General features: G+C 50.0%; 1 protein-coding gene and 1 long non-coding RNA gene across 2 annotated transcripts; one reads left to right on the top strand and one right to left on the bottom strand.

Annotated features, from left to right (window-relative positions):
* Positions 1-7,350: 7,350 nt before the first annotated feature.
* Positions 7,351-11,175, bottom strand: FOXI3 (forkhead box I3). Its single transcript, XM_074540533.1, has 2 exons — positions 10,292-11,175; positions 7,351-9,188 (listed from the first exon to the last, which is right to left on the bottom strand). Exons 1-2 carry the CDS (start codon positions 10,992-10,994, stop codon positions 8,599-8,601), a joined length of 1,293 nt encoding a protein of 430 aa, XP_074396634.1. The 5' UTR covers positions 10,995-11,175; the 3' UTR covers positions 7,351-8,598.
* On the top strand, positions 10,407-15,854 carry LOC141729084 (uncharacterized). The gene is made up of 3 exons (XR_012580333.1): positions 10,407-10,685; positions 12,715-13,593; positions 14,320-15,854. It is a non-coding gene; the product is annotated as an uncharacterized LOC141729084 (long non-coding RNA).
* Positions 15,855-21,035: the final 5,181 nt, after the last annotated feature.

The raw sequence follows: 21,035 nt of genomic DNA on the forward strand, positions 1-21,035 counted from the left end.
GATCCCTTGCCTGTCCTGTATGTGCTGTGTGATCACCCTCAAGGTGATCTGTTCAATAACCTGGGCTGGCACTGAGGTCAGGCTGACAGGCCTGCACTGCCCTGGATCCTCCTTCCAGCCCTTCTGGTGGATTGGTGTCACGTTGGCACCTCCAGCTGGGACCTCCCCAGCTACCCAGGACTGATAAATGATGGAGAGGAGCTTGGTGAGCCCTTCTGCCAGCTCCCTCAGCACCCTTGGATGGATCCCTTTCCATCCCATTGAATTGTAAGCATCTCAGTGGCTTAGCAGGTCACTAAACCCAAAAGATTTTCGCTTCATGAGCAGTCCTAGCAGCAGGCAAGAGGGAATACACTGATTCTGCTGCATTGCTGGAAGGTGCTTGCACAGATTACAGCAGTGCTTGGGCAGGGATAAAATAAGTAGAGTTTAAAAGCTTATCAGAACTTCCTATTCCACCTCAAAGAATTCCCCCAGCAGGAGCTTTCTTCCCCCACGACAAAGGATGCTCACCTACGGATTAGGGCTGTGTCTTGCTTTGAAACCTCCTTCTCTGGTGGTCATGCTGCTGTTTGTAACCAGATACATGACCCCACATGACAGATGTCCCATATCTGCAGATATCCAGGAATTACTGCCCTGGGGGAGTCTAAAAGCTTGGCCTAAATTAGCTCTTCAGGCAGCTGCAGAGAGCAACTTGCCTGCTCTTACTTAGCCAGATTTTTTTTTTTAGGGTGATACCCAGTGTCCTGAAGGTGATCCCAGGGTGTCTCCATCACCCTCCTCTGGTCTGCTCTGAACCTGCTGCCTGACAGTTTCATTAGATGTCCATTGTCTCGACTACAACATTTCCATTCGTGAAAATGTCATTTCCACACAAGGGGAATGTAATTTATCCCCATTTGAGCATCATTCACTCTGCTGAAGGAAGCCCAAGCTTGGCTCTGCTCCGTGTTCACTGTGACCCCCCACACTGTTGTGGAGCTGAGGCACTACCCCTGTGTCCTCCAGGATCACCCTTTGAGGAGTGATGGGGTCAGGTGTGGGTTCTGCCACCCCTGAACTGGCCTGGGAGGGAAATGGCCCAGCTCAGCTCTGCTATTTGCTTTAATTAGATGTAAATTAGATAAAAATTAATCAGCACCCCTTCAAGGGTCTGAAGGCAGGTTAACCATCAGTCCTGACCTGATTTTTCACTGTTATGGCAAACGTGGATCGGCTGCATGGTGAGAGCTTTGCTTTGTCAATAAACCCCAGACACAATGGGCTGCAGGGAAGGGGAAATGATCCGAGGAGCTGGAGCAGAGCTTGTGCTCTCCTGGGGCAGCCAGTGCCTGGATCAGGCCTGCAACTTCCATTTCACAAATGTGCAACCTTTAGCTGCGTTTTTGTGTCCCCAGGCAGTCTCATAGGCAGCACCTGAAGTGTTTGAGAGCCTGGCTGATTATGGGTCTGCTCAAAGCCCTCTGAAGTCGGTGGGAGTCTTTCCCCTGACTTCACGGTGTTTGGGGCAGGCCCTGGATGACTATCCCTCAGGTTACACAGTTTAATCATCCATTCAGCAGTACACAAAGCAGATCACATACACTTTTAGCCTGCATTGTATGGTGTTATGAAATGAGAAGATTATTTGATATGATTCAGAGATAGCTCAGGTATAAGGTTAAAAAAAAAAATAACACCTTTGATGTTTTACATCACACTTCAGTTATTCCTTGAGGGGCAAATTCTCGTCACCTTACCCAGGTGAATATTGCACTCAGTAATTTGGTCAAAAACGTTCCATCAACCTTCTTTTTCATAGAAATTGTTGATGGGGGGGACAGGGGTGGAAATTCAGCTTGATGGAGATTTCTGCCAAACAGAACAAAAAAAGAAAAGGCAAATCCATCTGCCTTTTTTCAGCAATTGGAAAAAAAAAAGAATAATTAGTTTTGAAGGGATTTTCTAACAGGGCAATAAAACCAGTCTTTTTACTCTCCAAAAGCCAAGGAGAAATACCAATTTCCCAATTATTGCAGTCTCCATCTGGCACAGCTATTTCTAGCTGAGGTGTCAGCCACCTATGGACGATCAGCCAGGCCTGATTCTCATCTTGACTCTCTTTGGTCAAGCTACAAAATGAGTCTTTGTCCCTCTTATTTTGTGTGCTATCAAGACAAAACTGACAGCACCAGCTGGGCAGAATTAGGTACATCACACTCAGAGTCAGGTGAGATCTGCAGGGTTTGCAGTGCCTTATCTCAAGAAGTCCGATGGAGATATTTTTTATCTCTAGAAGCACAGAGAGGGAGAGAGCAGGGATTCTTGTTTACATCACTGCTGTATCATTTGAACTATTCCTAAAAATTTTGGGGAAAATCACCATTAAAAAAAAAAAAGGCAATAAAACCTTCTGTACAGGCAACAACACACCTCAGCCAAATTCCATGGGCTTGGTGAACGACAGGGGCAAATCAAAGGCTGCACCTTCAGAGGAGCAGAAACCACAGCCCGTGGCCAGTGGCGGTGATTGAAGCCCCGCTTGTGCAGGAGTTGGCGGGCGATGAAACCCAGCGTGGATGGTTCTGTTGTGCCCCCGGGATCCCCTCCGAGCGCCCCAACCAGGGCTGCTGCTGGGGCGGGGGGTTCAGCTCCCCTGGCACGGCACAGGCCTTTGTTGGGGGAGCCGGGTCTCCTCTAGGGGACGGGCCCGGCCCAGCTGTGCTGGCAGGGAGTTTGTGCTGCAGCAGCTCAAGTGCAGGCCTGCACTGGTGGGTGCCTGCACTGGTGGGTGCCTGCCTTGTCTGGGTGCCTGCCCCTGCCCTGGGTGGGTGCCTGGCCCTGCCCTGGGTGGGTGCCTGGCCCTGCCCTGGTGGGTGCCTGCCCCTGCCTCGGCTGGCAGCTCTGTGAGGGCAGCGCTGAGCAGAGTTAAACAACCCCGCGCTGGAGAAATGCCACACGTAGGAGCCAGCAAGCATCTGTGCTGCTGATCCAACCTCTGAAAACGCCTCTGGACTGTGCTCATTTTCCAGTGGGGAATGCCTTTTTTAGGGGTTTGTGGAAACCCAGGGCACCATGAATATTTCTCTGCTCTGGGGTGCCCTGACCCCCAGGGCAGCACTGACTCTGACCCTCATTCATGGAGAAAGTTTCCCAGACTTCAAGATAGACCAGAATCCACAAAAGTGTGAAATAGATTATAGAGAGCAGTGTAGGTGCATCACTTGGTGAGAAATTGAGGTTTAGGGATTTTTAGTGTGTTGTGGATGGCAGCAAAATGGAGGGCACAGGGTGTCATCCTGGGTTTGTTCTTCATGCTGCTTCTTCTTCCTTCTCCTTCATAGGTTTGGGTGGCATTTTGTAATTGGGCAGACCAGTCTGCATTGTGGGCTCTGTGGGATCAGTTATTGGGTTAAAAGGGAAAATAATCCAGGTGTCAGCTCTTCATTGGATAGTTTAGTCTTAAAAGACCTTGTAACAAGAGCTTGTTGGTCATTTTGTGCCTTCTAATGAAAAGCTGCAGAACTCATGGTTGTGTGACTGTTTTACTGATAAGAAATGAAAAACACCTGAGTCCAAACATGAACTACTGTCTCAAGTGCCTTCAATCCAGACCCAGAGAAACCAACAACTGGGATCCCACAAGGGTTGTGTGTGCTGGGAGTGTGGCAGAGGTGCCAGGCAGCTGAATTTGCAGTCATCAGCACAACCATGGTTTCACAGAGAGTACCACAGCTGGGGAGGCACCTCTCTGGGTGCCTAAAAATTAGTGGAGAAAACAAGAAAAGGTGAGACTTCTTGTGATGTAGCCCCACATTTCTCTTCCTGGAGAAAAGCAAGGCACAATTCTTCTCAACAATATTTCCCAGTTTTACATTCTCTGAACATCAGAGAAAGAAAACAGAATTCTTATCATTTGCTGTGCCTGTGTTTGTGCATAAGTAGAATGCAAAATGGAGATTGTTTACCCAGAGTGATGGAGTTTTGTTTCCTTGGCCTATCAGGGCCCCGTGTGTGTGTGTGTGAGGACTGTTGGGTGACAGTCGCGAGATTCAGTGCAGGGTGTGCAGTTGTGTGCAGGGTTGAGTGCTTGGCAGATTCAGTTTTAGATGTACAGAATAATACAGTATAATAAAGTAATTAATTAACCTTCTGATATCAATGAAGACAGAGGTGTAGGTGCTGGGGCAGCCAGCCCGCGCTGCAGAGGGAAAGGGAGCTGGACCATGCGCTTTTGCAAACAGCATTTCAACGTGGACACTTCCCAGGAGCTCTCCCAGGAAGACTGATCTTCTCACCTTTTGAAATAAGAGCACCCCTAAAGCACCAGCAGAAGGCAGATGCAATGTTTTTTCCCCCATCCAGGAAAACGTTAGATGGTGTAGATGCTTTGCCATCTAAATTCTGCAGGCGTGAACTGAATTGATGTTTTCAGAGGTTTCTAATCATGAATGTGGAACAAGAAGTTTAAAAACCAGATACATCATTCTCTCTTCCCTGTCTAGAGTTCCCAGCACAGCTACATTGTGGTGTTTAGTGGCCAGCAGCTGGGATCCGTGGGCTGCCAGCTAATCTGCATGAAATCGCTGCTCTCCTAAAGCCAGGCGTTCTGTGAAGGGCTGGTTATGGAGTGATCCCCACAGATCTGCCGGAGCAGAGGGGATGATGGCCTGAAGTTTGAGCCTTTCTCCTAAGGAAGGACATTTTTCTTCTGATTTCCCTGGGAGTGGGCTGTGCCCCGGGCTCCTGGGCCATCAGCTGACCCGGGCTCATTGTCATGGAGAACTGCCCACTCCAGGCATGGCCTTGGCATTTATAGGGGACTGGGGACTCTCAGGGTGGGACAGCAGGCTAATTGCCTTTGTCTTCCCCCTCCCTCAGTCGGGGAGTCTCAGCAAATCCCTAAACCCATGACAAAAGCCCTGCTGCTTTTAACTGCCTTTCATTAAACTCAATCCTCTTGCCCTCCCTCTCCCAAGATTTTCTAAAAGGAGTCTCTTTCAATGGCAAAAGGAAACCCAAAAGGCTGCCATTAGCTCATGCACTGTCTCCTCGGCAGACTGGGTGCCTATTTGCTGAAATCTGCTCTCAAGTGTCCCCTGAGCACACTGCGGGTGGCTCCTCTGGAGGAGAGGCCACATTCCCTGGTTCCAGCTAAGGATGTGCTGCTTTCCCTGGAAGATGCAGGCTCTGTGCTTATGGCTGTACAGATGCACTGGGGACAGTCAGACCTTCCAAAGCCTCCCTTGAGCCCACCACCATCCCTAGGACCAGCCTGGAACACTGTGGTGGGTGAACCCTTATCTGATTCTGCTCTGGCAGGTTCTGGCTGTGCCCCTGCCAGCTGAAGTGGCACAAACCCTGTTGAGCCATGGGATATTGCTGAGGACATACTGCCGGTGCAAACCACCCTGCAATACAAATTTGTCAGATTTGGGATCCTCAGGAGCAAAAGTTTATGGGTACTGTGCAGAAACACACAGCTGATGGAAGTGGGAACATGTATTTGCCATTGGTTCTGTATCCTCAAACATTTATGAGTAATGCCTGTAGAGACACAGCTCTACAGAGATGGAAGATAGTAAATTTAAAAAATGGTGGCATTTTATAAATAATTTAAAACAGAAAGAGATGGCATCTCTTCCTTAGAGATGGAAGAGGGTAAATTTAAAAAAATCTGAGTGGAAGAACACGAGCTGGACACACACGAGTGTCCTGCATTGGTTCAGTGCTTGCCCAGGTCTGAGAGCAGCCTGCCAGAGGGGAGAAGGGGTGCAATGGTCACTTAGATACACAAGTATGCAGTTCCTGCTTAATTAGGGACTGGATCTTTATCTTTCAGAGCTGTTGGGAATCCCTCCACAGCTCTTACATCAAACTCCAAATAAAGCTATTCCACACCTGGTGGGATTGAAGCAAGGCAAGACTGACCACCTTGTCCTTTTCCTAGTGCTACTCTGCCCTTTCCCTCCCATTATCGCTGCATCACCCGAGATGGAACTAAAACCAGGAGGAATTACCCCTAAAGCCAGGAAGATGGTATCTGTGCTGGGAAGGGGCGAGGGGGAGGAGGGACAAGGAGCTGCCACCCGCCCACTGGTCCCAGGATTGCACAAAGGGATTGGCCAGTGCCGGGGCAGGTCCTTGGTCCCGATCCCAAGCACATGGGAGTCATCTGACGTTTCGTCATGGCTTCATTATAGTTTGGATCAGGCTGGCGGTTTGTCTTGCATCACTGCCCTGTACGTTCTGCAGGTAGGTAGTGCACAGGCTGCCAACTGCTCTGTGCTGTGAATAGCCCGCAGGGATGGCCCTAAATCAGGGCACATGCTGGGTGTTAAACTGCTGCAATTGCACCGTAACTTCATTGTGGATGCCATATTCCCCATGAAGACACCTACATTTATGCCCTTTCATTGTGGATGTTGTGTTCCCCATGAAGACACCCACATTTATACCCTTTCATTGTGGATGCCACTTTCCCCATGAAAACACCTACATTTATGCCCTGTCATTGTGGACGCCACTTTCCCCGTGAAGACACCTACATTTATGCTCTGGCATTGTGGATGCCACGTTCCTCATGAAGACACCTACATTTATGCCCTGTCATTGTGGATGCTGCATTCCCCATGAAGACACCCACATTTATACCCTTTCATTGTGGATGCCACTTTCCCCATGAAAACACCTACATTTATGCCCTGTCATTGTGGATGCCACGTTCCTCATGAAGACACCAACATTTATGCCCTTTCATTGTGGATGTTGTGTTCCCCATGAAGACACCTACATTTATGCCCTTTCACTGTGGATGCTGCATTCCTCATGAAGACACCTACATTTATGATCTGCCATTGTGGATGCCACATTCCCCATGAAGACACCTACATTTATGCCCTTTCATTGTGGATGCCACGTTCCTCATGAAGACACCTATATTTATGCCCTGTCATTGTGGATGCCACGTTCCTCATGAAGACACCCACATTTATGCCCTTTCACTGTGGATGCTGCATTCCTCATGAAGACACCCACATTTATGCCCTTTCACTGTGGATGCTGCATTCCCCATGAAGACACCTACATTTACGCTGTATCTGAAAACAGTCCCCAACAAACAGCTCCCGATCATGAGGGGGTGTACTGCAATGGCTGCTGGATGATGGATTCTCCTTTCCCAGCAGCAGGAAATCAGGGAGGATTCCCAAAAGTGCTTCCTGGCCCTCTGGCTGGCTGGTCCCACCTCTTCACTTGCCCACAGTGTAAGCAGGTGCAATCCTGTCACACAATCCCATTAGAGAAACTAATTGGTAAAACAGACTGAGCCTCCTGCTAGCTGGCATCGCGCTGGAACCAGTCCTGCCTCTTTTACCATTGCAAGTTTTTATTTTTTTTTTACCAAACCTTGCCGAAAAAGAACATTTGTGATTCAGACCTTTGAGAAAAATAAACAAAATCGACATAGTGGCCACACTGCATAGTGAGACTCCAAGAAACTGCAAACCAGCCCGGATGTGTCTCTTATGGGAGTAAAGCAGGTTTTTTTCACCCTACTCACAGTAGGGTGGAAATTTATGAACACGATATTGTTCATACATTTTTACACCTTTTATCCCAAATGATGTGAAAGAAAAACCTGTCTCCCACAGAGTTTTGAAATACTTCAAACATACTGATGAACAACCAGGCCAATATCTAACAATTGTTAATATTTTATTCCCAACAGCTGTTCAGCCTGAAAAGTTTCAGTAGTACACTAAAAACAAAAACCAACAAAAAATTCAAAACAAATAAAACAACAAAAAAGGGGGGAAACAAAGTAAAATAAACTTTAACAAAGTTTAAAACACATTATAAATAAGTACAGCTCCAGAGCATAATTTACAAATATAAAACCACATAGAAACGTATATACAGAAGAGTTACATTACGTACAAATATGTATAAAAATACCCCAGTGTTTATTCTTGTGCTAAAGCTGCGTGGCTAGAGTTATCTTTGGTACTAAGCTCAGGGAAAGAAGATTGTTTTACAAGACACAGCCCTGCTGAACAATAAGCCAGACACAGGAAGACCCTCGGTGAGTCTGAGGAGGTTTTGGGTGGGTGTTTATACAGGATATTCCCCCTGTGCATTGCATATTGCAGGATCAGGGCACAAGCAAGAGCTTACACAGGCAATTGCTGGCAGAAGAGGTTTTTTAATACATTGTACAAGGCACTTCATAAGAAATCTCTTCATTTTTTTTTCCCTGTTTTCTGCTAAAACTCACTGGATGTCTACGCTTGGCTCTTGCCAACACCACTTTATGGCTATGGTTTTTAAACTTCTTGTTCTACATTCAGGATTAGAAACCTCTGAAAACATCAATTCAGTTCACGCCTGCAGAATTTAGATGGCAAAGCATCTACACCACCTATTGTTTTCCTGGATGGGGGAAAGAACATTGCATCTGCCTTCTGCTGGTGCTTTAGGGGTGCTCTTATTTCGAAAGGTGAGAAGATCAGTCTTCCTGGGAGAGCTCCTGGGAAGTGTCCACGTTGAAATGCTGTTTGCAAAAGCGCATGGTCCGGCTCCCTTTCCCTCTGCAGCTCTGGCTGGCTGCCCCAGCACCTACACCTCTGTCCCATCCCGTGTGTAGATGAGGCTGTTGACTGTGAAGTTGTAGTAGTGGTTGTACTGGGCGCCCTGGCTGCCGCTGCTGGGGTGGAAGGAGCTGTAGTAGGCAGGGGACGGTCCCGCGACCCGCTGCAGCTGCTCCGGGGAAGGCACCTCCTGAGAAGAGCTGCTGGAAGGGGTGAAAGTGCCACTGCTCAGCTGTCCAGCAGAGAAGTTCCTGTGGTGCAGGTCACCGCCGAGACCCCCCGTGAGCCGGCTGCCCCCACCGCTCAGGGAGCTCATGCCGCTGAAGAAGGTGCTGAGACAGCTGGGCGTGGATGAAATGATACTGGAGGGAGAGGAGCTCTTGGGATGGTCCCTGGCAGAGGGTGAGGGGTCCAGCTCAGGGGGTGGGCTGTTTCCACATGGTTTGCCTGTGGCTGGGATGGGTCTCTCCTCCTCGGCCTTCAGGGCCCCCAGAGAGGAGGCCGCAGAGGCGGCCGCGGGCGCGTTGGGCTCCGAGCGCCGCTTGCGCTTGCGGCGGAAGTTCCCGTTGTCAAACATCTTCTCACAGTTGGGATCTAAAGTCCAGTAGTTGCCCTTCCCTGGTGGAAAACAGGAGACACAAGAGAGAAAGTCAGCTTCTGTGACAGTGAGACCTGCTGCTGACAGATAAGCAGCATCCATGTTTTGTCCAGCTGGCAGAGAACCCACATCTCCTGCACCTGCTCCTCCTCCCTCTCTTGTCCAGTACATGGATCCAAAACCTGTCTCCAGGACATTTCCACCTCCATCCCTCCAATGCCCAAGTGGCCTTAAGGTCACATAGAAGAGGAGAACCTTCCCATCCTAAAGCACAAACAGATCTGCACTTGTACCTCCAGCCTGGCTAAAGAGAATGTGAAGAGGGGCTCCCCTTGCTCTGGCTGCCCCATAGAAGCTGGGCCACTTACAGCCATCTCAGCAATGGTGACAAGGCAGTGCCGGGCCATGGCTCATGGGAAAGCTGATGGAGAGGCGGGCTGGCACACTCAGGCCAGCAGCACTGAGCTGCGGGGGCTGCACACAAGCTGCCCCTCGCACAAGCCGTGCTGCGGGGTACTGTGGTGCCATCAGCTGTTCCCGCTCGCCTCCTGCCCACGGCCGGGACGGGCGCAGTGACCCCGCCAGGTCCCGAGCGGCCCCAGCCCGGCACGTCCCGGCACCGCCGGGCCGGACCAGCGCTGTCCGGGCGCGCCTCCGCCCACTCCGGGCACCGGCTGCGCCCCGGGGCCGGCCCGGGCAGCGGCGGGCAGGGAGGGGAGCCGTGAATCACGGGCCGAGGGAGCCGAGCCTTGCACAACCGGCGCTCCCGGGCTGCGAGGGCAGGGGGCGAGGGTTGGGACCGGCCGGCCCCCGCCTACACCGCCCGCGGGCAGCGCCGGGCCGGGCCGGGCGAAAGGGAACGGTCCCATCACAGGGCCGGGTCAGGGGACGCGCAGCGCGGTCCCATCACAGCATTCCACTGGAAGGGATGGAGAAACGCGGGCTCATCACAGCGCTGGCCCAGGGGCACGGGGATCGCCGTGTCGGGACAGCGCCCGCCTAGAAGGGGACAGGGGACCCGCCGGCCACGGGGACGCTGCCGCCCCTCTCTGACGGCCGTGCCGGTGTCCGCACCGCCGTCCCCGCTGCCCAGCCATCCCTCCCGCCCGGCGCGGCACCTCACCGGGGTCGTCCTCGTCGCGGGGCACCTTGCGGAAGCAGTCGTTGAGGCTGAGGTTGTGGCGGATGCTGTTCTGCCAGCCGGCCTTGCTGCGCTTGTAGAAGGGGAAGTTCTCGGCCACGTACTGGTAGATGTGGCTGAGGGTGAGCTTCCTCTCGGGCGCGCTCTGGATGGCCATGGCGATCAGCGCCGAGTACGAGTAGGGCGGCCGCACCAGCTTCAGCAGCTCCTCCTGGCTGGCCAGGCTGAGCCAGCTCAGCTCCGCGCCGCCCGCCGACGGCGAGCCGGGCGCCGGGGGCGAGCCCACGAGCTGCCCGCCCCGCGAGCAGCCGTACGAGGCGGGCGGCAGGAAGGGCGCGGCGGCGGCGGCGGCGGCGGCGCCGGGCGGGCCCTGCAGGTAGGGCGCGGGGCTGTTCATGCCCCACAGGTAGCCGGCGTTGGCGGGAGCCCCGTAGTCCCCCAGCGCGTAGCCGCCCGCCCGCTGCCCCGAGGAGGCGGCGGCGGCGGCAGCGGCGGCGGCGGCCGCGGCGGCGGCGGCGGCGGCGCCGGGCGGGTGAAGGCTGGGCTGGGGGTACACGCTGAAGTTCTCGCTGCAGTACACGGCCATGTCGGGGGCTTCCTGCGCGCTGCGGGGCTGCGGGGGCGCGGGGGCGGCCGCCGGCGCCGAGGCTCTGGGCTGCGCCTGCTGCAACTCACCGGCGCTCATAATCCCTGGCCATGCAGGGCGGCCGGCGCTCCCCGCCGCTGCCGTGCTCTCCCGGCGACACCCCCGCCCCGCGGCCCCGGCGGCCCTGCACCAAAAACTCCCGGGGGGCTGCGGCGCGGCGCCCTTATAGGCGCTGCCGTGCGCCCGCACTCCCCGCCCGCGGCCGGGGCCGGGGCTGGGCGGGCGGCGGCGGCGCGCTCGGAGCAGCCAGTAGCGCGGCTCGGCGGCGGGCGGGAGGCGGAGGGGGGCAAGGCCGGGCCCCGGCAGCGGCCACGGGGGAGGGACTGGCGGGGGAGCCGCGGGAGGCGCCAGGGATTTGGCTCCCGGCAGCGCGGGGGCAGCATCCCCGAGCCGGACCCACCCCCCGTCCATGCTGTGCCTGTCCCCCCGTTCCCGAGCTGGGGGTCTCTCCCGGTGCCCCCGCACCGGCCGCCCCCTCCCCGAGTGCCCCAGCGCTCTGGGATGCCATCCCGCTTTCCTAGGGATGCGATCGCCCCGATCCCTTCGGCCCCGCATCGCTGCGGGTCCCCCGACGGGAGCGCCAAGGGAGGAACTCGCTCAAACTCTGTTCGCTCAAACTCTGTTCGCTCAAACTCACTCTGTTCCTGAAGTGAAGCTTTGCCGTCCGTCTCCCAACAGCCGCGGCTGAGATCGCCGTTCATTAATTTTGGATAAGGAATTGCCCGAAATTAAACAAACAAACAAACCCCACCGGTGTCTTCTCTCGTACCGCGGGCGGAGCGGGCTGGAGGGCGCGGGGCGAGATTTAGTGAATAAAAGTTATTTTCGCCTTAGTGCTCCGGGGGAGCCTGCATGGAAAGCTCATCCTTTTGCAGAGAAAAAGCTCTCGGTGTTCGGAACGATCCCGACAGCCGGGATCTACACAAACCCGGCAAATCTTCTGGTCCCGGGCAAAGCACACGTGTAACAACAAAAATACCGTCAATAGTGCCGGATGATTTAGAGACTTTGTCTTAATACCAAGTACATGAGATGCACATTTAATTCCCCGTTTTTAAATGGAGTTGTTACTCAGTTTTCTGCTGGTAAAAATGCCCCAAAAATGCCCTTTCCTGGTGTATACCCGATGCGCTCTCTGCAAGCGCCGGGTGTCTTGGTCTGACAGCAGGATTTGGGGCAGAGAGGAGCGTTTGGGAAAAGTCTTTGAATTTATGTCTTCCATAAAATAGTTATAAAAGCACGTGTGAACCAGTGAAGCTTTCCCGAGCTGCCTTCAATCCCAAATTTTCATCCCCTGCGTCATTTGAGCAGGGACATAGTAGCCGAAGTGTTTTCAACTTTGTATTTCGTTTTAAAACAAATGAATAAACGATTTTTGAGACAGAAAAGAACTGAAAAGTGTTTGGGTTAAAGAATTAGGATTTGGGGTTTTCTCCTTTAATCATAAAAATCATAAAGAGAGGTGTTCGGGGGCTTTGTTGGTTTTTTTGTTGTTTTTTCTTTTCTTATGTTTTTGTGTGTGTGCGTGTGTGGTTTTTGGCGATGTGTTTTTTTTTTTTTTCTTTTTTAATTGTTATTTTGTTACCGTCACTGTTGCTTTTGCTGATTTTATTTTGCATCACTTGGGAAAAGAGCTTCCCGTGAGTATTCGGATAGCCGGAGCAGCAGGAGAAAAGTTTACATTACATTTCACAAGGTGCCTTTTCCCTTCTCAGCTTCTTTTTCTTTAAGATTTATAAGAGCTCCTCATCTTTTTTAGAGCTGGAAAACGCCGGTTTGAAGTCCGACGGGACAACAGGCACCCAAAGCAAGCATTTTACAGAGAAATCACAGCTAGAAAGAATATTTAAAGGACAAGAAACAGGTAGAGTTTTAAACAGCAATTTCCCTCTGAGTCTGAAGAGCTAAGCCGAAAATATTATTCTCTAAAATTACATCAAATCCGTGTTTATCCGTTTGGCCAAAACCCCCGCGATCGCTGCAGCAGGGAGAGGAGCAGTCAGTGGTGACTCCGCATCGCTCGAAATTGAGGTTTTTGCGCCAGGGATTTGATGTTTTTGGGCAAAGGCAGAGCCATCTAGAGGAGCAGCCGGGCTATGGCCAGGCGGGGAAGGCAGTTTCCCTCACGGGCACGGGGTGCTGCCTTCGAGCTTCCCTTCGCTGCTTTCTGTGCCTCCAACAAAGGAAACGGGTTAGAAAATAATGCTGAATTAGCTCTAATAAAAAACGCGTGTCCTCAGAAAACTCCAGCTTGCTATAACAAATAGTAAGGAACATGAAACAAAAATAGCTTTAGAGAGGTTATTACATAGCTGGGATGGCAGGGATATACAAACCAACACTTAATTTAAAGAGGGGAGAGAATAAAGCTTTGATGCTGTGACGGCTGTAAAAACATTTAATTTTCTTAAAGCATTTATCCTGCAAGCAGCACGCAGGGTTGCCTCGAAACATCATCAGCTCTCAGTACAGACCTGTTGCTGCTCCCTTCTGCCAAGGCATGAGGAGAGCATGAAGAGGTAAAGCACTCTGTGTCCCTGCTGTCTAAATGCTGCTTTTTTCTGGAGAGCTCTGGGACAGTTTGCAGAAACCCACCAGCGAGCTGGAAAGAGATGATGAAACACAAATCAGTTTCAAGGTAGGAGTCTGAGGCTGCTGTCCATCTCTGGGAGAGCTTTGGGGCCGGGTTTGAGCAGCTTTGTTGGCTCTGTGAGTGGGCAGTGAGGAGCCTGCGGCCCCTCGAGTTGGGCTTGCATCCCCATCCAGCTGGGGTTGAGTGCAAACCTCTCCATCCAGCTGCCTTGGAAGGTGTTTCACGGCTTCCCAAGTGCTGCAGGAGAGCAGGATCCTCCCCAGCCTTGCCTGGTGCTGTTGGCTCGGGGCTGAGCCTGTCCTTGTCGTGCACGCTCGCTTTTCCCCTGCAGGAGGATTGGCTGTGCCCCTGGGGCCCTGAACGTGCAGGTACAGGCTCCCCTTCCCTGCCGTGGATCTCAGGTGTGTGTGTGTGTGCAGCTGAACACAGAAACCTGAAAATGCTTCAGAGCTCAGTGAGCCCAGCAGTGGGAGCAGATTCCTGCCCCCACCTTGGCCTCTCTGTGTTTCCCAAGGATGCTGAGCTCTGGGAATGGGGTGTGTGTTGAGGGAACAGAGCACAATAACCCATATTGGCTTCTCTTGGCTTGACCAGGAGGGCAGAGGAACCAGGATCCCTTCAGTGGCTCCAGATCTCTGCAGGTTTGTTTTGTTCTGGCTGCATTTGCAACCTGAGTCTCCCTTTTTCCCCAGGGCTGGCGAGGAGCGAGGTGGTGACTCCGTGGTCCACATAAAATCTGCTCAGTAAAAATTCTTCTCTATCTTTCTCCAGAATGATCAGTGAAATTGGGAATGAGTTCTTCATCCTCAGAGGCAAGATGGAAAAATTATCTTTTCTCTTGAAGTACTCCAGTGTCTCCACCCTCAAGAACAATAAGGAATTTACTAAGAGCAGCTCAAATTAAATTTAAGATCTAGTATCCCTCCCTTCCTTAGAGCCAAGCATTTTTCCCCTATTCGTCCCTATTAATATGCTATAAGAATATCTCTTTTTTTTCACACAACTCCTGATTTGTCCTGCAAATGGCTAACAGAGAACATCTGAAGGTGTGCAATAGATATTTCACTGCTGTGAATTTGGGAGGGGTGTTCTGTGTGTGTGTACACATGTTAAAGTAATTTTAATCCCATACCTAAGGAGAATGATGTATATTCCTCCCTCTCTGTATCTAGTTATCTTCTGGACTGAAGTTCTGGCAATCTAATTTTGCCAGCTCTCCTTATGATGAGATCAGAGATTTTCAAACCTTTTCTTGATTTTTCTGACTCTACCATGTTTCCTGTCCTCATCCCACCATGTTCAGGCTACCAACAGCAGGCTTGGTTTGGTTCTGAGTTCACAATCTCTGTTAAACTCTGCAGGCTGCAAACTGAGGGTTAATGCTTTGGATTATTTATATTAATATTTTCTCAGTGCAATTCTATGCTGTTGAGTGTCATGGAGCCACAAAACAAGGAATAAATCATCATTCATCACAAGCTGTAGATGCTGCTGGGAGCAAATCCTGGTTGAAAGGAGCAGTGTCTGCTCTGTGTGCCCTTCTCCCTGTTTTCTGTGGCTGTGTGCTCTCACAAGTGTTTCTGTGGCTGACTGGAGCACTAATCCAGTTTGAGAAGAACACTCTCTTCCCAACCCTTTTCTTTCCCCCTTTTCCTTATCCCCTCAGGTTAGCTTTAGCCTGTGCCTGCCTAGCCCCTTCCTGAGCGGGAGCTTGTTAGAGACTGATTAGCTGAAGTTCTGATAAAAGCTTCATTGTCTGGAACCCCTGCAAAGTCCCCAGAGCTGTGCTCCCAATAAAGGTGGGATTAAACAGACGCCTCCGGATTGAGACAGTTGCAAGTGGGAATTTCAGAGTTTTCAGGGACTGAGGGGTGTGGGTAGGCTGCAGTAACTCTGTGATTTCACCAAAACTGGGAAAGAAGCCTGACTTTTGTGTTTTTGGAGGAAAGGAACCTGGTGGGAGACAGAAGGAAGTCACCTGTTTGTGGCTGGATTAAGCACACGCTCCGGGGCTTTGGAAACGTGTTTGGAGGAGTTCTCAGCACCCTGCATTCCTCCAGCCTCTCCTCAGGCTTAAGATCCATAAAAGGTATTTTAAAATCCTCACTCTGATCTCATGAATTTAATTCTTCCTCATTTTATTTTTCCAGCAGTCTACTTTTCAGGCAATGATGTTTGCCTGATTTGGTACTGTTGGGTTGTGTCTTTCCTGGGAGGAATGTTAAGCAAGGGGCTTCTTCCCTCCTGCCTACAGCAAGAAATTGACCTGGGCTGAAATAAAGCATCTCTGGGCTTTTAAAATGTTTTTTTTTTTTTTTTTTTTTTTTTTTTTCTGTGTGTGTGTGTAATGGGATATTTGAAATGGAGCTTGCTGCTCTGGGCTGGTTATTCTATAAGTGGTCATTCCTATAGGGTAAGGTAAAGGGCAAAATCTTTTGGTGCAATTCATCTGAATGAGCCACCTCCACTCTGGAACGAGTAAAGAAAACAGAAAAACATAAATTTATGGTCAGCTAAGGTAAAAATAATCAAAACTATTGGTAGATAAAGGCAGTGGCTGCCATCACCACCACCACAAGGAAATGGAGGAATGTTAAATTAGTATTTCTTTTCCATGTTTGTCTGGGGCAGAAAAAATCAGATAGTGTGCTAATTTCAGGAGCTGGCAAAAGAACATTTTGGGCTCCATTATGTTAAACAGCAACCACATAAATGAAATATTTTATGATCAGCCAGTCCTGGTAATTCACAGCCAAGGGTTCCAGAACTCTCTGAACCAGGAACATATTGTGTGGGCTGGCTTTTCATTTTGGGACGCTGGGAGAGTTTAGAGCACTAAGAAAGCTGATATTGGCTCATTGTTTAAAAGCTTTGGGCTAATGATTTAGTGATGCTCAGACTTTCAGCCCTTCACTGTTAAAGGCAGGAAATGTATGGGTGCATCTCTTAATTAATGATTAATTTCCTTCTTAAAGGAAGGCAATGAAACTGATACCAACAGGTGTGTGTAGATAGAAAATAGACATTGTCAAATTAATTTGCTGCTGTTGTCCAGCAAGAGGGAGCAACTCTTGATGTAACTGATTTCTGAAAGTGTTTGATAAGTTCTGTCTTGGAAGTGGGTTGTACAAACTGAAATAAAATCACCATAGTGCAAATTAAGTGCATCCAACTGGTTAAACGAAGATCTGTCTCAGAATTTCACTGTGTAAAATGAATCCCTGAGTCTCTGCTGAGGGAAATTTGGTGGTAACTGGTTCATTATTCTGTTTCTGTCATTGACTTAGGGGGAAAATAAAGGGTCATTGTCTAACAATTGTGAAGGAGTCTAAAATTGAATGTATGGAGTGTTAAATAGGGAAGAGAAGAGCTCACTGACACAGATCTATCTCTGCCTTGGAATGGGGGGCAAATGGGCTGGGTGTCTTTTGATATGGAAAAACAAAAGGACACATTTAGGGAAAAAAGATGATATTGAAGAGGTGATGGAGTCTGTATCAAAAATTAATATTTTTAAAAAAGGTTATTGTGGTTCTTGAGAACAACCAGCTGTTCCTTGCTGTGCTTTTGGCGTGAAGGAGGCACAAGAATAAGAAATGGTAATAATTCCATATTGATGCTGTATGGAATTGCAGTGACACCTATAAAATCATGAGTAGCAGGGTAAAATAACAGGGATGAAGTTTATTATCCAGTTCAATAGAATACAAATAACTACAGGATTTAAACTGTTTATGAGCCGTTTCCACCACACAATGTGCAGCTCAAGGAATTCTCTTTAATTACTTACAGGAAGGGAATATTAGGGGTGACTTATTTGTAGTCTATAAAATCTGAGCAAGACCTGGAGCTTGAGGATAAAGGACAAACTCAGAGCAGGAATCAGGGTGCAGAACTGAAGCAGGACACAGAGAAGGGGCTCAGTTCAGCTGGGCACACAGAGATAGCTGACCACAGTGACACTGTAAAGGAACATTTTGGGGTCTGTTCACTCTTCTTGGCTCTCTGGTGTCTCCAGCTTGGTCAGTGTCTGATGAGGGGAAGTGGTCCAGCAAAAGGGTTGCTGCTACTGGAAGCTGTGGCCAGCAAAAACAGGAGTCTGGGATCAGTTTGGGTAAAATCTCACTGCTCATGAGCCGGTTAAAGATTCCAGCACAATCCTGTGTGCCTTGGAAAATCAGGTGGACAGGCAAGGGAGTGACACCACACGGAGAAACAACATTGTTTTAAGGCAGTGATGTAAAACACCAGAGGGGCAGCAGCAGGACTCACACTTATAAAAAACCAAACCTGGTAAACTCCAGATTCGTCACCTTACAGAAATCAGCCTTTCTGTTCAGGGCTGTGGGCCAGGCTCCCTGACCAGCTCCATGGGCTCCTACAAATAATGCTGAGGAAGAAATTCCCTGATTTCTTTGAAGGATTTCAGGGAATTTTGGTACCAGTGAAGGTGTGCCTAAGCCTGACCTTGGGAGGGAACCACTCATGTGCCCAGTGGCTGGCATTTGTGAGTGACTGGCACATGTCAAGGACCAGCAAGGCCAACACCAACCAGGGCAGGCATGGCAAGGGCCTGCAGGCTCTCATGGGGCTCTACATGAGCAAAAAGAAATACAGGTGCAAAAACTAAACAGGCAACAGAGCTGAAAAGCTGTGATTGGCATTTAGGAAGACCAAAATTAGCAAGGAGAGGCCTGGATTTCCCCTGGGGTCTTCTGCATTAATGTTGCAGATATCTCCTTGCTTTGAGGGAAGGACAGGCTGAAGAGATGGGGGAAATATTACCAGAGTTTTTAAAGATGACCCATCAAGAGATTCTCAATGTTTGGGAGATTATAATGCCTCAGAAGCAGGCTGACAAGATCATCTTGCTTCTTGCACCTTCAAAGGTGCAAAAAAGACTGAGAGAATTGGAATTGTTTGGCCTGGAGAAAAGGAGGCTCTGAGGTGACCTTATTGCAGCCTTTCAGTACCTGAAGGGAGCCCACAGGAAAGCTGGAGAGGGACTTTTTACAAGGGCATGTCTGTCGTGACAGGACAAGGGGGGTGGCTTTAAACTGACAGAAGGCAGGTTTGGATTGGATATTAGGGAGAATTCCTCTGTGAGGGTGGTGAGGCTCTGGCACAGTTTGGAGAACCTGCCTCATCCCTGGAAGTGTTCAATTCCAGGTTGGACAGGACTGAGAAAAATCAGGTCTAGCAGAAAATGTCCTTGCCCATGCTAGGGGTGTTGAAACTGGATGATTTTTAGAGTTTCTTCTATAATTCTATTAAAGGCCAGGAGACTGAAGAATTCTGAGGGGCTGAGAATGGATTGGTGTGGCTGTGGCATGGGGCACTGGCCCAACCAGGTACCTGCATGCTATCAGGAAAGAAAAGATCCCTTAAACAAGGAAAAGGGCTCCTGGTGGGTGAGTTCCCACAAGAGACCTCCCAAACCTTGTGAGTTTCCTGACACCCAAATTCCTCACTGTGCTGCTTGCTGGAGCAGTCAGAAGGTAAAACCATTTCCACAGAGCAAGAGGGACAGCACAGCAAAACCAGAGCAAGAGCTGATCCCTGGCAAGTTCAGAGATATCAAGGAGCACTTCATCTCTCCAGTTGCACAATTTCAAGGAGTCATTTGACCCGGAATGTTGCAATGAGTGTGTGGAGTGTCCTAGGGCTGTGTGATATGTGCAAGAAGCTGCTGAAGAACATTATGGAGAGGTGAGGTCAGCAGTGCTGGTCAAGAACAAGCTGAACAACTGGTTCAACACCATGGCTGGCAGCAGACAGGGTGACTTGATAATTCACAGCAGCTTCTGGAGCTGCCTGTAGAAAGCGAAGGATGGAGTTACAGTCACCAAAGAGTTTGGGTGAAGGCAGAGGATCAAAAACCCGAAGATGATCACATCTCCAGCGGTGGTGCCGGTTCCTCAGGCCTGCAGAGCCAGGCTGCTGTGTCCTGTGATGGATGGTGCAGATCAGGCATTGGCATGAGCCAGGCCAAGGCCAGGAGGAAGGGGAGAAAGGATGGGAACTGCACAGACAGGCAGCAGCTGGGTGGACAAGGTGGGCAGCCCTGCTGGTCTGGGACATCCTGCCACACAGCAGATCCCTCACCGAGATCTGGAGGAGGATGCTGCTGGCACATGTGGGACCAGGTCAGCTGAAACAGCTGTGAAAAGACACAGAAAAATTAAGGAAGGAAAAAATAAAAATCAGGCTGCTCAGTCGGCCCCTGTCCTTGCTTTGTGTGCAAAGAAATGAATGGTCAGGAAGGAAAAAATAAAATAAAAAAAAAAGGCATGTGGGGTTTGCAATGAAGTGTCACCAATTTTGGGAGTGTGCCAGGATGTGCAAAAAGTCACCTCTGTGAGGAAGCTCTGACTGCTGCATGGATGGATGATTTCCTTGAACATACCCTGTCCTTTATTCTGGTAAAGGGAAGAGGGTTAACATTCACATGTTAACAGAAATTGGTTTATTGCTTTTCATTTGGATTTTTTGTTGTTAGTTTACAATTTTCTCGACAGAAGCATGCACCCTTATGCCCTGCATTTGCACCTGCCTCTTAATATTCCCTCTTAGACCCTTTGGGTCCACAGTCTGTGGATGGAAGGGATGGAGAACACACAGAAAAAGGACCCTGCACTTGCTGAGCACAGAGGAGCACTTGGGAATCACTTGTCACTGCCCTTTATGGCCATTAGTCTGTGGGACAAAAAATAAAGGGCAAAAATCTCTGAGAATGGAGATGGCAAAGCCAAACTGGGAAGGAAAAGGGACAAAGAGCAGATTTTTGCATGCAGCAGTTCCAGTTCATCCGTGAGCAGTGAAGCCACTTAGAGTTTCCAAATGTGGGACCTGTGTCCCCTGGTCACTCTGATGGGACAGACAGACAGAGCCCTGACAGACAGCAACCAACACCAAGCGTGTGGAAGAGGCAAAACCAAATTTCCACAGTCTCCTCTTGACAAGGAGAGTGTAACCTGGCGCTTTACAAGCCAGGAGATTCCTGCAGAGCCATGAGCTCACATCACATAGTCCCAAAGTTTTGGATGGGATCCCTTAGGAAAAAAAAAATAAATTGTTCAGGATGGAGGGAACCAGATGATTTAATCTGGGTTGTAGGAAGGGTGAGTGAGATAGAGGTGATTGAGCAGCATCAAAGGGTGACAATCAATTTGAATTTCCCCAGAAGTGATGTTGATGCCTGTGCTGCTTCTCCCCGTGCTTTTTCTTTAATTAAACACCGAAATGTTCCATTAGTAGTTGGAATAACATGCTGTTCTTGGGGGAAAGAAAACCCGAGTAATCCCTTTATCTGCTAAAATAGATGATTTCTAGTAGATTAAACAATGGCCTTTCAGCTAGCAGAGCATAGTTCAGGCCATAATTGAAGTCCTCTCCTTGGCCTCTCGTGGGTCCACGGCAGCAGCAGCACCAGAGATAACCCCAGTGACTCCTGTCTGCACTGAGTGTTTCTCCAGATGAGGAGATTA

This window comes from Zonotrichia albicollis, chromosome 5 (genome assembly GCF_047830755.1).
Source record: "Zonotrichia albicollis isolate bZonAlb1 chromosome 5, bZonAlb1.hap1, whole genome shotgun sequence".
Taxonomy (NCBI): domain Eukaryota; kingdom Metazoa; phylum Chordata; class Aves; order Passeriformes; family Passerellidae; genus Zonotrichia; species Zonotrichia albicollis.

Bases quoted from the DNA above. Each gene is read 5' to 3' on its own strand.
- FOXI3 (XM_074540533.1), bottom strand. From the start codon at position 10,994: ATGAGCGCCGGTGAGTTGCAGCAGGCGCAGCCCAGAGCCTCGGCGCCG. The intron at 9,189-10,291 runs GTGAGGTGCCGC...GTTTTCCACCAG, and splicing joins CCGCGACGAGGACGACCCCG to GGAAGGGCAACTACTGGACT.